Source organism: Terrapene carolina, unplaced genomic scaffold, assembly GCF_002925995.2.
Source record: "Terrapene carolina triunguis isolate 2854851 unplaced genomic scaffold, T_m_triunguis-2.0 Scaffold147, whole genome shotgun sequence".
NCBI classification, from domain to species: Eukaryota; Metazoa; Chordata; order Testudines; family Emydidae; genus Terrapene; species Terrapene triunguis.
Genome location: NW_020664498.1, coordinates 2,608,930 through 2,626,538, shown reverse-complemented (window position 1 = coordinate 2,626,538; position 17,609 = coordinate 2,608,930). Strand labels below are relative to the sequence as shown.

The 17,609-nt window shown below is 41.7% G+C and overlaps 1 protein-coding gene across 1 annotated transcript in view; it reads right to left on the bottom strand.

The window, feature by feature from the left end:
* LOC112106590 (DNA-directed RNA polymerase III subunit RPC1) overlaps positions 1-10,826 on the bottom strand; it is a 50,094-nt gene extending 39,268 nt beyond the window's left edge. The window contains exons 1-8 of the mRNA XM_024199929.2: positions 10,680-10,826; positions 9,643-9,778; positions 8,579-8,716; positions 6,737-6,908; positions 3,842-3,996; positions 2,383-2,622; positions 505-667; positions 121-257 (exon numbers count right to left, since the gene is read on the bottom strand). Coding sequence (XP_024055697.1) covers positions 121-257; positions 505-667; positions 2,383-2,622; positions 3,842-3,996; positions 6,737-6,908; positions 8,579-8,716; positions 9,643-9,778; positions 10,680-10,723 — 1,185 coding nt within the window. The 5' untranslated portion in view covers positions 10,724-10,826. The remainder of the gene's footprint in view (positions 1-120; positions 258-504; positions 668-2,382; positions 2,623-3,841; positions 3,997-6,736; positions 6,909-8,578; positions 8,717-9,642; positions 9,779-10,679) is intronic.
* Positions 10,827-17,609: the final 6,783 nt, after the last annotated feature.

Here is a 17,609-nt window from a genome sequence, read left to right as displayed (position 1 = left end):
ACACACACACACACACACACACACACACACTATTGACTCCCTTTTTCTCCAGTGATTTGAACACCACAATGGACAAGGCAGAAAAATGCATGAAAAGAATTTCAGTTTTACACTACTTACTTTTTCAGGGAATGTTAATATTTTGGCAACGTGAACAGGCACAGCCACTTCGTCTATTCGTAAGTTGGGGTCAGGTGAAATGACTGTTCTGCCTGAGAAGTCCACTCGCTTTCCGGACAGATTGCCTCTAAACCGACCTAACAAATAAAGCAAGTTAAAACTAGTTGGGAAAAGAGTACCATTATACAAAATGGTATTTTGGAAAATGGTAAAGTGTTAATACAGCACAGTAGGCACATCATACAGGGAAAGCCTTGCTAGCTTGATCTACAAACAATGACTTGATCACTATGCAATGGCCAACGTTTTGGCTAAAAAACCAAACAAATAAAAAAAAAAAAAAAACCACTTTTGGGAGGTGGAAAAGGAAGAATTTAGACATACCCTGCTTCCCTTTGAGTCTTTGAACAAAACCTCTAGTCCATTTCTTGGGTGCCATGTTAAGAGGAATTCCAGAGAGCTCACTGTTAATGTAGAGGGCACACTGCAGCTGTAGGAAGTCCCAGTCTTCCATTATCATCTGTGTTTTGGCTCCCGATATCCTATGCTAAACAAGACAATTACACAAAATTGGCACTGAAGAAATTTTTCAGAAAGCTTTGCATCACACTAAATCGCAAAGGTAACAAGACATTGGCACCTTCACCATAAGGAACAGTGGGCCACATTCTGTTCATACATGAATGCTGCATGGATGTAACTGAGCAGAACCTGGCAAAACACATTTTCCTTCTGGCAAAATCAGCTTCTGATTAATGATAAACTAAAGGATTTGTGCTTGTTTGATTAACTGACCATTTTAATACTTGAATGTATAATACAAAGATCATGCTGTGGAGACACATTACGATTCATTAAATAATTAACTTATCAGAGTGGTGGCATACAAAATTCCATTGTGTTTAGCCCTCTCTTGGACGAAGACCATCACTCAAGGTTTCACTCCTGCATCTCTGTGGCAGAAACTAAGATGGAACAACAGGTTAAGCCAATCTGAGGCTATAGTTCTGCTGCGCAACATCTTGCAGAGAAACAGGTTATAACCCAGTGCTAGTTTCTCTTCTTCCCAGGAGACAGCACACAACCTAGAGCAGCATTTCCCAATGTGGGAGAAAAATCAGAGATACAAAGGACTAGCTTTTGGGGGATGGTGAACAAGCCTTCTCAATTGTTCTCCAGTTTCAGTTTTTAAAAAAAAAAGTTTCTAGCTGTTATTGTAGAAATACAACCCTGAATGCATGACCTGAATGTAACTAGTGTCTGCCTGCGTTTGCAGACAGCTGAAATAGCTCTGAACTGGGAAGTGCCCCATTGATTTCAATGGGTGCTAACTCCCTTTATCTATGCACTTTTCTTCAGATTTAGTTGCATTGGGTTAAATCACTTATTTCCATTTAACTTAAACTTGTTCCTAATCAATTTAAACTAAACCCAAGTAAATCTGGTTTAACCCAAAAAAGAATGTGCACACAATCTTTTGCAGTGGTTAAAAAAAAAAAAAAAAATTAAATTGGTGCAACTCTACATGCAGACAAGCCCAATAAGCTGCTCATTTCGGGTAGGCTTTTAAGACTACATGGAAGAGTAGAAAGAGGTGAGAGGGAGAGATGAGCTTTCAGAAGTCTGGGAAATACTGGCCTGGGGCAAAAAGAATGCTGCCGAGCTGCACAACAGTCCTGCCAGCTAAGTGACAGACTTGACCAGCTCTAGCATCCCTTTCGGTCCTTAACTAAGGAAGAATGGTAACTGTGACTTGAATTCTTAAGAGTGATGGGGTAGAGAAAGAGGAAAAAGACAGGCTCCCATAAACATCAAAAGGGAAGTTGGAAGGGCCTCCTGGCAGAGAGAGACAGAGGTATAAAATAAGAAACCAGATGGGTAAAGAGGGGTGTGTGAATTTCTGGGCCTATAAACTATTATGTCCTTGTGCTTTCATCAAGTGCAAGAGTCATCCCAAAACATGCTAAATGTAGCACAATGAGAATACTTCAGGAAAAGCAATTAGTTCACTCCACGTTTAGCAGGTCGCTAACACACTGGTGTAACACCAAGAGCCAAATAGAAAGATCAATCTGAGTCCACCATTCCATGCCATTTCACATAGGGCCAAATACTGCAGCTGTTTCTTATGCTGAAGTCAGAATGAATGCAACATCAGACCTCGCATCGACAAGTAAAACCAATTACCCCTAAGTCTAATCCAGCCTTTTATTTATTTTTAAAAAGAGCAGCAGCTTCAGGCAGGCAGGCAGGGTGGCTCACCTTTTTGATTACATCATTGAGGAAAATTATCTCTGTAAGCTTCATCGTCAAGTCATCTTCGTTGGTGCCAGACTTCAAGTCGCTCACAACAGAGGGTCTGATGCACAATGGAGGTACCAGGAGTCGTGTCAGGATCAAGTCTGAAGGCTTTCCTGCTTCTGGATTCATCAGAAGCAGAGGTATATCTTCCGCTGGGATTCTTTTAAAGAGGTTCAACACCATTAAAGGAGTCAAGTTCTCCTACAAAATTAAATGAAGAAAGTCATACTGCAACCTTCAAGGGCATAACAGCTCATTTTTGGCTACATCTTAATACTGTTTACTTCATTTGCCACCCTTCTCTGCCAATTGGTCAAGTAAAAAAGTAGATTTAAAAACAAAACAAAAGCATATGTAGAGGAAGTTATTCTTAAGGCAAACAAAAACAAATTTGTCTTTTGGTTTGTTTATTTAGAATTGCAGTCCCAGTAAACTCTGGCTCGTTGATTCTTTCCCCTCAAACTTCTCCTCTTACACTATTTTCAGTTTAGATTTCTCACTCTAGATTAGTTGTTACAGTAGTCTGTTTTCTATAGCAATATGGGTATTTCATCTTTACTTGCCAAAGCAATGTAATCAGCTTATAACATGCTTGCAGTAAGGTATAATTACCACCAATTTCAATTATTAGAGCTCACAGATTACAGCATTATATCCTACATAATTTCATTAAATTTTAAAATAACTTGCTAAACCTAACCTTTTTTTCCTGAATGAAGAATACATTGCTGACATTTCATGATTCATCAATAAACTCAAAGCTTGCAAGAAGTGCCTGTCTTTATAAAGCTGACCTATTGCAATTGGAGAGACACACAAACTCTGCATCATAATGTTTTCTATTTGCATTTTCCAAACATCCATACCAAGAACTGACTGACCTGTTAAAATCCAGGGGAAAACCCCCATACAATGCCAAGCTCAGCGAAACCACGAAAACTATATATATTCTTGTACTATACTTCGGTCACTCCTTCCTGTCCAGTTCTCAGCTCTTCCAATCATAGGTAGGGTTTATGAGTATTACAAATATTCAAGACAGTGATTGAAGGTAGTAGCCTAAATTTCTTCTCTGCTTCCTGTCACCATGATTTCACCACTAAGCTTTGTTCACCGACTGCCACTGATCCTATACCAGGAGCATCCCTATCTTTTGCATGCAGAAAACAGTGTACCACAATTACTTGACTGGTTAGCGTAAAGATGCTACTCCTTGCAGAAACCATTAACATCTCCCTCAGCCAGGCAGTATGATAGTTGTTCTTCAAATTCTCCTCACCACATATTCAAAGGCTGGACCAACACTAGTCCTTTACTCTTATACTAAATACTTCAGCTCATCATTCAGGAATGCATGCATCAAAATTAGCAGAAAATTCAAGCACTGTCAAAACAAGCACTGGTAGACACACTAATTCACCTGAGCTCTCCCCAGCAAGGATTCTACTTCTTTGTTATGTTCTATGGCAGTTTCAAAGGACTGAAGGAAACTGGACACTATTGGATCCACCACTTTCTTATTGGTCTTGTACTTCTCATGGATTATCTTCAATAAGCCACACTTCTTTACAGTACCTACAAGAACACAATTTTGTTAAAAAAACCTCAACTCGAGCTATTCTTCTAAATTTTTTAAAAATATTTTTTCAGTGAACGTAGCATTAGGGGAAGGCGCTGGCTCTGGTCACCTTTAGATACCAGATGCCTCTGTTCACAGAACAGGAGGAGCAACAGCCACAGCAATGAAAGTTTCCCCATGTTGTGGGTTCAGTGCATCTCAGCTGTGACCTGGACTAGTCCTAAGGATGAGAGGGTGGTTCACTCTACATGTCCATTCAACCTCTCCTCAACAGTGGTACGGGGTTTCTGCAATGTAGATGGTCTTGCACTAGGAACTGGACCAGAGTTCACCCACTCATTTCACTCATAAGTCATAAGATAGTAACTTTTGATCATTACTAATCCAGAGTGGATTTTAGCCAGTGACCTAACTGTGCAGGACATTATAACCATTATCTGTCCTTGAACCAGCTAGTCCTCTCAAATTGTGTTCTCCTGTGCTCATTGAAAAATGAGGATAAACTGATTTGGGAAATAAAACACAAAAGCACTAACAATAACTGCCAAATCAGTTAGATGCTGCATTAGCTGGAATACAAAGAACAAAAAATCCCCCGAAAAGCAAATTTCTAATTCTGACTCATGTGAGCATCTGACCCCAGAAGGGAAAGGACACTATACCAGGATTTCTCAAACTGGGGGGGAGGGGAGGAAGGGTCAGGACCCCTCAGGGCATTGCGAGGTTATTACATGGGGGGGGGTCACGCGCTGTCAACCTCCACCCCAAACCCCGCTTTGCCTCCAGCATTTATAATGGTGTTAAATATATTTAAAAGTGTGTTTAATTTATTAGAGGGGTCGCACTCAGAGGCTTGCTGTGTGAGAGGGGTTGCCAGTAAAAAAAGTTTGAGACCCACTGCACTATATTAACCTATTTCCCCACCACTTCAATTAACCTCTCCAAACCTTCACAATGCAGATGAGGTTTTTCTTTTCTTTTTAAAATGTTTGTGCATGTCCAGCAGATTGAGATTCTCATTTGATGAGCATTTCATCTTTTCAGAACCTGTTACTGTGTATGTGTTAAAGGAAATAGGTGGTTCTGCAAGATGAGTAGCAATATATTGTGTCTCTGGATGACAGAATACAACACAAAGGAATTTAAAAGATTATCTCAAGTTTTTGCAGGGTTTTTTTTAGGGCCATATCTAGCTTCAAAAACTGTAATGGACTCTACATATTGACTTATATAGGAAACCCCACATATACACATCTGAAACCAAAATATAGCCTCATGTTTTTGAACTGTTGTAAAAGCATTCACTACAACACTCTCAAGGCAAATATTACCTTCTTTTTAGAGGTGGGAAAACAGAGGCTCTAGAGTTTAAGTATAATTTCAGTGACTGATTTTTACTTGCACAAGATGTGGGACTTAAATACTGCTAATATGAGGGACAAGTGATAATATTAAGTCTGACATTGCATAAACTGCAATGGCTGAAATTGAATGCTTTATACTGCTGGAAAGCAAATATTTGTGTTTTTCCAATAGCACAGGGTATTCATTTCTACCCTAGAAAGCTGAGAGACACTAGACCTTAAAGAAATAGTAATCAGAATGTGATTTTACCTTGCTCCCTCCCTTCCCAACTTATTTCCAAAACAACTTTTAAAAGTCTTGGTTTTAGCAGGTCTTCAGAGAGCTTTGTATCATCTGAAAGCTTGGCTTAGAGACATAGCTTTTAATTCATGTAAAGAACTCCTCTCTAACTTTAGACAGTCATGAAATATTAGCTTCCAAAAACCATACTGGAACTGAAGTGAAATTTAAAAAAAAGATAGTCACAAAAACATGATTTTAATGTCTTGTAGCTGCTACTACTGGTAACATGTTCACAAACATCATGAATGCATTCATGACAAAAAAAATACAGGATGGATTGGAACACACTTATTAAATCTCTACCTTCCAATGCATTTGTACAGCTCCTAGTACTATCAAGCCCCAGTCCTCTTAAGTGAGACCTTTAGTTATTACCGCAATACAAATAGTGAGGGTTGCTGGACACATTACATTAAAGAGAATTCGTATTCTGACTATTCTAATCAGAATGTCACTATAATATTGCAAAGCTGTAATACTATAGCAATATTAACAATATTAACTGCAATGTTACTCATTATTTTGTGTTACGGGTAGTCACAACAGACTTACATTTTTTTTTAAAAAAAAATAAAAAAAAAAATCAATCACATAAGGTTTTCTGCCCAGTAACTGACCAACGAATCAAATATCAGTATGATCTGCAATTATCACAACTCCATCTGGAACACTTCTATGCTAAGTATTACTGACTTGTCGAACTCATTACTGCAGGAAACGGTTAATAGCATATTAGTCTTTACAAAGATGACTAAGCACAATTATGAACAACAGGCTCTTTAGTTAGGTCAAAATTAGGACTATCAATCCTCATATTTGCAGGAATAAGATAGTCATCAGGAAGATTCATGCCATTCCTTGTAGCACAGCTTTGAACAATTGTCTAGTACACTCAAGAGGGTTTTTGGTTTTTAGCCTATGTTTAAGTATCAGCTATAGGTTACGATCTAGAAAAAACATAGATGATTGTTGAATGATGAAAAGACAACACAACACTGTGATGCTCTTCACAGGCTGGGCCCTAGTGAAAAAAAAAAAGAAAAAAGTCATGCTAAATACCAACCACCACCTGCTAGTTTCCACACTCACCATTGAAAGCGCCACAATAAGGGCAGGTGCTTTTCTTTCTGCATTTTTCAGAGACTTTCTTTTTCAATCCCCGTTTCTGCAGGTAGGTCAGACCAGGCCTCTTCAGATAATCCAAAAACTGTTTTCTCTCCTCTGACGACAACAGGATACGGCAACAGGTCTTGCAGGTCATCTAAAATATAAACAATTGATTAACCCTTGTTCTTTTGTTAGTGAGAAATAAATATGTGATTAGGGACAAATTATGATGCGGGATACCACAGTTCTTCACACACAGTTATACATGCAGTTTCATGGATGAAATGTCACTGCCTTAGTGGGGGAATCCAATTATTGCACAGCACACCGCCCAACAGATGGGAGTAAGTTGGGAAACTCTGGCCAACAGAACAAATCTTTGCTCTCCTTAAGAATAGTTCTGCAGGAAATTAAATGCCCATGCAAAGAGACAACTTAAGTTTATTGGCATCACTTAAGAGACAAACTTTGAATAAAAAACTGTACCATAGAATCTCTATGGATAATAATTCTATGCTCAAATAAGAAGAATATTAGGGATATATTACCAACCACCTGACCAGGATAGTGACAGTGACTATGAAATGCTCAGGGAGATTAGGGAGGCTATAAAAATAAAAAAAACTCAATAATAATGGGGGATTTCAACTATCCCCATATTGACTGTGTACAATGTCACCTCAGGACAGGATACAGAGATAAAGTTTCTTGACACCTTAAATGACTGCTTCCTGGAGCAGCTAGTCCTGGAACCCACAAGAGGAAAGGCAATTCTTGATTTAATCCTAAATGAAGCATATGATCTGGTCCAAAAGGTGAACATAGCTGGACCGCTTGGTAGTAGTGATCATAATATAATACAATTTTACATCTCTGTGGCAGAGAAAACACCACAGCAGCCCACACTGTAGCATTTAATTTCAGAAAGGGTGACTACACAAAAATGAGGAAGTTAGTTAAACAAAAATTAAAAGGTACAGTGCCAAAAGTGAAATCCCTGCAAGCTGCATGGAAACTTTTTAAAGACACCATAACAGAGGCTCAACTTAAATGCATACCCCAAATTAAAAAACAGCATAAGAGAACGAAAAAAAATGTGAGCATGGATAAACAAAGTAAATGAAGCACTGAGAGGCAAAAAGGCATCCTTTAAAAAGTGGAAGTTAAATCCTAATGAGGAAAATAGAAAGGAGCATAAATTCTGGCAAATGAAGTGTAAAAATATAATTAGGAGGCCAAAAAAGAATTTGAAGAACAGCTAGCCAAAGTTTTAAATAGCAAAATGTTTTTAAAGTACATCAGAAGCAGAAAGCCTGCTAAACAACCACCAGGGCCACTAGACAATTGAGATCGTAAAGGAGCACTCAAGGACAACAAGGCCATTGCGGAGAAACTAAATGAATTCTTTGCATCGGTCTTCATGGCTGAGGATGTGAGGGAGATTGCCAAACCTGAGCCATTCTTTTTAGGTGACAAATCTGAGTAACTGTCCCAGATTGAGGTGTCATTAGAGGAGGTTTTGGAACAAATGGATACACTAAACAGTAATAAGTCCCCAGGACCAGATGGTATTCACTCAAGAGTTCTGAAGGAACTCAAATGTGAAAATGCATAACTACTAACTGTGGTTTGTAACCTATCATTTAAATCAGCTTCTGTACCAAATGGCTGTACAAAGTGTTCTGCATAAAACACCACCATCTCTTTCATGGCTCCCAGAGGGATAATCCAAATGAAGTGAAGCCTCAGGTTTTCTGACTTCTCCTCCTACTTAGGCTGGGTATAATAATTGCTGTCCCTTCCAATTACGGAAAATTATTTTACCTGTAAGATGCCTATGACAGCTTTAAAGTACCCAACATGGAAACATGGCAGCTCCAAGTCAATGTAGCCATAATGCCCTAAACAGTCAGCTAGATTCTTCCCACAGGTTTCACATGGACGGTCCTTTTCACTGGTACCCTTTGAAAGAGAAACACAAAACCATTATAGCCGCAATTACCAAATTGGGGGAACAAAAGAAGCTACCACAGCTGCTCTTAAATTAGTCAACATGCCTGTGGACAGTTCTCTGTACACTCGCATGAAAGACTTCTAGATTATTTCAACTCTGAACTCTTGCTCTCAGTCAGCAAGAGCTGGTAATACACTGAAAGCATCATACTCAACATCCAATCTCCACAGAAACAGAGCATCTTGCACTGCTCCTGCTGATACAAGTGGTGTTAACTCATTCAACCCTATTCATCTGGAAAGACTGTTATAGTGACGTGGTACTAACAGTATGTCCACACTACAGCTGATGTGATTTGCAGCTTGTGCAGCTATACCAACATTAGCTTTAATGTAGATAGGTTGCTAACAGCAGCAGTGAGGACACACCAGCGTGGGTTTCAGTGCAGGTTGCACAACCCCACCTGATCCCCGAGTACATACTTGCACTGACAGCGCATGCTGAAACCCGTGCTGCAGTCTACACAAGCAGCAAATCACACCCCGAGGTACAGGGCAGACATACCCAGAGAGTGTGACTATTTTGTGGTCATGTGAAAAGCATGAGGAGAAATGTGTGTCCAGCCTCAAAAGTGAGTCTGCCTGATCTGTCCAACAGTGTGAAATGTTTGATGGCACAAGTCACGTTCCAAATGAAGAGGTGCTTGTATCACAAGACACCATTGCAACTGGCAATTTCAGCAGAAGAGCCAAGGAGACATAACCACCTTATTTCTCTTCAGCTCATGTAGTTTAAGTGGAACCTTGCACAGGCACACCTGTTCTGTGGCTGTATAGTGGAATTCAGTTTTCATTTCAGCATTGTTCATAAGCATGGAAAATATTTCCACTAAAAAAACCAAAACAAAAACCCAAGAAGTACCAATGACCCTTACCATACGATGGTCCAGTACTCCATACTGCAGTGGAGAGTGGTGGTTGTCCTGGCTGTACAAGTTCTTACTAACCACCTGAATGTGAGCCTGCTGGCGCATCTCTTCTGGAGATTTCATGCCAAAGCAGATGTGGCTTCTAGAACAGGAAAAATTACAAAACTTGATTTTAAAAAGATATATAATAAGCTGATTTGAGTTACAATAAAGCCAAAGCAAAATTATACTTCCATCTCTGGGAAAAAAGCATGAATCTGTGTATTAGATTTTTGCTTTACAGCTAATAGTTATTTAAGGATCATCAACAGACTATAGAGCAGTGGTCCCTAAACTGTGAGGCACCCATAGGATCGTTCAGGGGGTCATGACAGGGCCCGGGCCAGCCCTCACTGGGGGCGGGGAAGGAGCACCACCCAACCCTGCTCTGCCCCCATGTTAATCAACCAGTGTCTGGTTTCTTTTCTAACTAAACAAGCCCACCTATATAAACCAGAATAAGTGCAGATACATTATATAAAATAATTTAGAAACCACTGTGGCCAACAGGAACCAAAGGGTCAGGAGAGCTGATTCTGACTTTTGTTAAGCTGATCCCAATGTCAGACTAAATACATGTACCAATACTGTTATGTACCTGATACGATCAGCTTTTTAAAAAAAAATACAGATTTAAAACACAAAAGTTAACCAGATAAACCAGCCCCCACCATGGAGACCTGGCTAGTTACGATTATGCATTAATGTTGCTGTAGTTCTTAAGCACTGTCAAATGTACCTGGAGCACAAAGACAGGTGCCCTTTAGAGAGCGCACAGCCATCAGTCAGTATTTGCAGGTGGTCTGACGCCCCTCTGCCACCCAAACACTCCCTCCATCCCTGGGGCTGAATCCCTCCATCCTGCGGCACCGGGGCCCTCTCCGACCTGGGTCTGACCCCCGTCCATCCCTGGGGCTGAACCCGCCCCCCTCCAGCGGCACAGCCCCCCAACCATCCCCGGGTCGGCCCCCCACCATCTCTCCCCTTCAGCCCCCGCCTCTCACATTTTCTTGGCCACGTCAGTCTCCCTGAACTGCTCCTTCACCATGATGACGGCGGCGGGGCGCGAGGCGCTGCCCGCACGGAGGGGAGAAGGGAGCCGGGGCCGCGCGCCCCCACCGCACTGCAGAAGTCACAGCACCAGCCGCTCACCGGCCTCCTTCTCCTCGCCCCGCCCACCGCCAACAACGAGAGGCACCGCCGCTGCCGCGCGGGGAGCTGAGGAACGGCACACAGCGAGTCGCAGCGCTGCGGCCGCTCCCTGCAGCGACACCTGCTGGCTAAAAGGGGGGGGGGCCGCCCAGGCCGCTCGGGGCTGGCTCCGATGGTGTCAACTATAGTAGACCCCGAAACAGTGATTTCCCTATACCCCCCCTGAATTTCCCAAACACCCCCCCAGTTTTGTGAACTAGTTACATGCCAATGATTTGTAACTCGCAGACGTCATAGTGGCAGGTGGCAACAGAAGGTGACTGCGCAGGGCCATTGGCAACAGAGTGGTGGAGTGAACGGTGGCACAACAAACAGCAGTGGCCAGAGTGAACAGTGAGCAGCTGGAGGAATGAGCAAGGTGCCTTCTTGCCCCCCACCTGGGAGGTGTACTCACATTAAAGCACCTCTGAACTCTGAGTCTCCACCGACCAAGGACCAAGGCCGCCCAGAGGATTCAGGGGACCTGGGGTCTTCGGCGGCAGGGGCCCCCGCCGCCGAATTGCCGCCGAAGACCCGGCACTTTGGCGGCGGGTCCCGGGCTGGAAGGACCCCCCGCTGCAGGTCTTCGGGGCACTTTGGCGGCGGGTCCCGGAGCGGAAGGACCCCCCGCCGCCGAATTGCCACTGAAGACCCGGAGCAGAAGAAGCTCCAGGGGCCCGGGCCCCGCGAGTGTTTTCTGGGGCCCCCGGAGCAAGTGAAGGACCCTGCTCCAGGGGCCCCGAAAAACTCTTGTGGGGGCCCCTGCGGGGCCTGGGGCAAATTGCCCCACTTGCCTCCCCTCTGGGCGGCCCTGCCAAGGACAACACCGGTGAATCAGGTGCGGTGGAGGGAAAAGTGAGGGGCACGTTAAATAAACATTTGTTTGTTGGACTATATTTTAGTGACTTTGCTCCAGAATGCTAGATTTGTGGCTGGGAATGGAAACTTATATAAATATGTTTGCTAGTAGGCAAAGATTTTTAAAATGCATTATTTGCCAAGGTTGTTATCTCACATCGTTGCTATCTTGAGCGGTCATTATGTTGGGGAGTTTCTGTACTAAACATTATTATTATAATTAATTTTTACATAAGAATGGTCATACTGGGTCAGACCAATGGTCCATATAGCCCAGTATCCTGTCTTCTGACAGTGGTCAAGGCCAGATGCTTCAGAGGGAATGAACAGAACAGGTAATCATCAAGTGATCCATCCCCTGTTGCCCATTCCCAGCTTCTGGCAAACAGGCTAGGGACACTCAGAGCATGGTGTTGCATCCCTCCCCATCCTGGCTAATAGCCACTTATGGACCTATTCTCCAGGACCTTGCAAAGGGAATTAAAACCAATGGTAAAAGGTTCTATAGCCATATAAATAAGAAGAAAACAAAGAAAGAAGAAGTGGGACCACTAAACACTGAGGATGGAGTGGAGGTTAAGGATAATCTAGGCATGGCCCAATATCTAAACAAATATTTTGCCTCAGTCTTTAATGAGGCTAATGAGGAGCTTAGGGATAATGGTAGGATGACAAATGAGAATGAGGATATGGAGGTAGATATTACCACATCCGAGGTAGAAGCTAAACTCGAACAGCTTAATGGGACTAAATCAGGGGGCCCAGATAATCTTCATCCAAGAATATTAAAGGAACTGGCACATGAAATTGCAAGCCTATTAGCAAGAATTTTTAATGAATCAGTAAACTCAGGGGTTGTACCGTACGACTGGAGAATTGCTAACATAGTTCCTATTTTTAAGAAAGGGAAAAAATGTGATCCGAGTAAATATAGGCCTGTTAGTTTGACATCTGTAGTATGCAAGGTCTTGGAAAAAATTTTGAGGGAGAAAGTAGTTAAGGATATTGAGGTCAATGGTAATTGGGACAAAATACAACATGGTTTTACAAAAGGTAGATCGTGCTAAACCAACCTGATCTCCTTCTTTGAGAAGGTAACAGATTTTTTAGACAAAGGAAACGCAGTGGATCTAATTTACCTCGATTTCAGTAAGGCATTTGATACGGTTCCACATGGGGAATTATTAGTGAAATTGGAAAAGATGGGGATCAGTATGAAAATTGAAAGGTGGATAAACAACTGGTTAAAGGGGAGACTGAAAGGTGAACTGTCAGGCTGGAAGGAGGTTACTAGTGGAGTTCCGCAGGGATCGGTTTTGGGACCAATCTTATTTAATCTTTTTATTACTGACCTTGGCACAAAAAGTGGGAATGTGCTAATAAAGTTTGCGGATGACACAAAGCTGGGAGGTATTGCTAATACAGAGAAGGACCTGGATATCATACAGGAAGATCTGGATGACCTTGTAAACTGGAGTAATAGTAATAGGATGAAATTTAATAGTGAAAAGTGCAAGGTCATGCATTTAGAGATTAATAACAAGAATTCTGGTTATAAATTGGGGATGCATCAGTTGGAAGTAACAGAGGAGGAGAAGGACCTCGGAGGATTGGTTGATCACAGGATGACTATGAGCCGCCAATGTGATATGGCCGTTAAAAAAGCTAATGCGGTCTTGGGATGCATCAGGTGAGGTATTTCCAGTAAAGATAAGGAGGTGTTAGTACCGTTATACAAGGCACTGGTGAGACCTCATCTGGAATATTGTGTGCAGTTCTGGTCTCCCATGTTTAAGAAGGATGAATTCAAACTGGAACAGGTACAGAGAAGGGCTACTAGGATGATCCGAGGAATGGAAAACCTGTCTTATGAAAGGAGTCTCAAAGAGCTTGGCTTGTTTAGCCTAACCAAAAGAAGGCTGAGAGATATGATTGCTCTTTATAAATATATCAGAGGGATAAATATCAGGGAGGGAGAGGAATTATTTAAGCTTAGTACCAATGTGGACACAACAAATGGATATAAACTGGACATTAGGAAGTTTATACTTGAAATTAGACGAAGGTTTCTAACCATTAGAGGAGTGAAGTTCTGGAACAGCCTTCCAAGGGGAGTAGTGGGGGCAAAAGACATATCTGGCTTCAAGACTAAGCTTGATAAGTTTATGGAGGGGATGGTATGATGGGATAGCCTAATTTTGGCAATTAATTGATCTTTGATTATTAGCAGGTAAATATGCCCAATGGTCTGTAATGGGATGTTAGATGGGGTGGGATCTGAGTTACTACAGAGAATTCTTTCCTGGGTGCTGGCTGGTGAGTCTTGCCCACATGCTCAGGGTTTAACTGATCACCATATTTGGGGTCGGGAAGGAATTTTCCTCCAGGGCTGATTGGCAGAGGCCCTGGAGGTTTTTCGCCTTCCTCTGCAGCGTGGGGCATGGGTCACTTGCTGGAGGATTCTCTGCACCTTGAGGTCTTTAAACCACGATTTGAGGACTTCAATAACTCAGGCATAGGTTAGGGGTTTGTTACAGGAGTGGGTGGGTGAGATTCTGTGGCCTGCGTTGTGCAGGAGGTCAGACTATATGATCATAATGGTCTCTGACCTTAAAGTCTATGAGTCTATGAGGAATTTATCTAGTTCTTTTTTAAATCCTGTTATAGTTTTGGTCTTCACAGCATCCCCTGGCAAAGAGTTCCACTGGTTGACTTTATGTTGTGTGAGAAAGTATTTCCTTTTGTTTTTTTAAAACCTGCTGCCTATTAATTTCATTGGGTGACTGCTAGTTCTTGTGTTATGTGAAGGATTAAATAACATTTCCTTATTCACTTTCTTCACTCCAGTCAACATTTTATAGACCTCTATTATATCCCCCCTTAGTTGTCTCTTTTCTAAGCTGAAAATTCCCATTCATTTTAATCTCTTCTCCTGTTTCATACTCCTAATCATTTTAGTTGCCCATCTCTGTACCTTTTCCAATTCCAATATATCTTTTTTGGGATGGGGTGACCAGATCTGCACACAGTATTCAAGGTGTGCACGTACCAGGGATTTATATAGAGGCAATATGATATTTTCTGTCTTATTATCTATCACTTTCTTAATGATTCCCAACATTCTGTTTGCTTTTTTGACTGCCGCTGCACACTGAGTGGATGTTTTCCGAGAACTATCCACAATGACTCCAAGATCTCTTTCTTGAGTGTTAACAGCTAATTCAGACTCCATCATTTTGTATGTATAGTTGAGATTGTTTTCCAATGTGCATTACTTTGCATTTATCAACATTGAATTTCATCTGCCATTTTGTTGCCCAGTCACCCAGTTTTGTGAGATCCCTTTGTAACTTTTCGCAGTCTGCCTGGGACTTAACTATCTTGAATAGTTTTGTATCATCTGCAAATTTTGCCACCTCACTGTTTACCCATTTTTCCAGATCATTTATGAATATGTTGAACAGTAATGGTCCCAGTACTGACCCCTCAGAGATACCACTATTTATCTCTCTCCATTCTGAAAACTGATAATTTATTCCTACCCTTTGTTTCCCATCTTTTAACCAGTTACTGATCCATGAGAGGACTTCCCTCTTATCCCATGATGGCTTACTTTTCAAAAGTCAATTTAAATTAAATACATTTAAAAAAAAAATTATATATATATTTTTTTAGAAATCTAGACCTGTTATGTGTTTTGGTGTAACTTGCATTATCCTTATGTTAAATTTGCATTATCCTAACAAAACATTTACTTTATTCATATTACTTTTATATGTTGCAGGTCAAAGTGAAAATGAAAAGACAAAAAACAATACAACAATTTTTCCACTCAAAGGTCTCAAAAGCTAACCAAGGTGAAGAACACATCAAGAACCAAGAATATATCAACATGTCATCTGAAGGTTCAAATGGTATATCTACATCCGACCAGCCCAAAGCACAAATACAGCTACCTACTGAAGAAACAGTGTCTCCAAAACCTAAAGGCAGTTCCCAATGTTTGTCGGTCACAGTGTTCCCATTTATTGAAGTTACAAAAGATGGCTACTGGTGCACCTCTTGCAAAAAAGCTTACGAAGAAGGAAAGCTTCCCAATGCTATAATTGGTAAAAGTGGAGGAGCTTGATTTGTCAAACCGATCAGCAAAGCCAATGCTGACAAACTACGTGAAAAGGCTGCAAAACACCAGGCCTCTGGAGTGCATCAACATGCAGAAAGCCTTATGTGAAAGTAGAATGAATTATATTGTAAAAATAGAATGGATTAAAGAAATGCTGTATGTACCTTTAAGCAGAAATAAGGAATGCTGAAATACAGGTGTCAGGAAAAGGAACATTAAGGCATAAACAATGAGTCCGCTTAAGCTAATGGTGAAACATCAGCCGGAGATCTGTAAAAGTTAGTAAGAAAATTGAATATGTATGTCTAGCCTCGGGTAAACTTGTCAGTTTGGTTTCTTTGTTCTCTTGTTAAGTTTGCACCCTTTTTATCTGTATAAAATAAGGTAGTGTGGGTCTTGGATGGTGCTCACATTATCTGGGTGTTATTAGCATAGTGCTGTGCTAATAAAACAGAGTGGTCTGACAAACTGTGAGTCCTGAGTCTAACTTTGACACTTATAAGCCCACTTTCAAAGTCAATTTTAGAAGTACTTAATGAGGTGTTAAGAATGCTGGAGACACAACACAGTTCATGAGAACAAACATGGCTGTGGCATCCTACTTTCTATTTAAGCACACTACAAACTGGAGGCCAATGTTAAGTGCATTATCACTTGTTCATCCTGAAGTTGAACACTGGTTCCGAACAAGACCAGCAAATGCTCACTATCTTTCTGCAAGAAACTCGACTGACTGGCTAGAAGCATGCGGTGCAACAGTGCAAGACTCAACAGTTGAAAAAGTGAAGAACTCTCACCACATTCAAAAAATTTGCATAGATGGCAGATGAATGCACCGATGCAAATGGGCATCAAGTATTAAGTCATTGTGTATGTTATCTTGATGTCAGGGGTAGGCCAGTAGATGCATTTCTAGAAGTTCAAGTTATAGAAGACACATTGGCTGCATCTGTGACAACCCACATCTTAGAAGAGTTAAATGCTTGTCAATTGGACCCTAAACAGATGGCTGCTTGTGCATTTGATGGAGCTGCAAAAGTACACAGACTTGATTCTTAAAAATCTACAACAGCGACTTCTAGATTCTACTCAACCTCTACATAGCTTTTACAGATGCCTGTCCTATAAAACACCAACAGTTGAGTGGAGTGAGGCACTACCAGCCCCTCATCGGCCCTGACACACACACCCTATAAATTCGAACCCCCCCCTCCCCAATTTCAATTCCTGGGGAAACCACTGCCCCGAAACAATCCCCTCACCTCACCTCAATCCCTAGTGCAGCCTCAGGAAAATCCACAGCACCCTCCAGTGCAAGCCCCAGAATAATCCCTAACAGCTCCCTACTGCATTCCTCAGGATAATCTCCAACACACACCTCTAATGCATTCGCATCCCCCAGGATAACTACCCAAACCTCTTCTAGTGCATCCCCTAGGATAACCCCCAACACCCCCAGTGCTTCCCCAATAGCCCCCGCATCTCCCTCTAGTGCAGCCTGCAGAATGACCCACAACATTGTCACTCTAGTGAAGCCCCCCAGAATAACCCCCATCACCCACCTCCAGTGCACTCCGTCCAAATAACTTCTTTATCGTATCTGCCTAATACAGTCTCTCATAATTCCTCTCTCCCCCACAACTCTCATACTTCTGAGTTGCTCTGAAAAGGTCTAATCAATGGTGTTTAAAATGCCACTAACAGCCAATGGTACACCTACATAATTATATGTAATGGTTAAGGCTAAGATTTTGTCATGCAT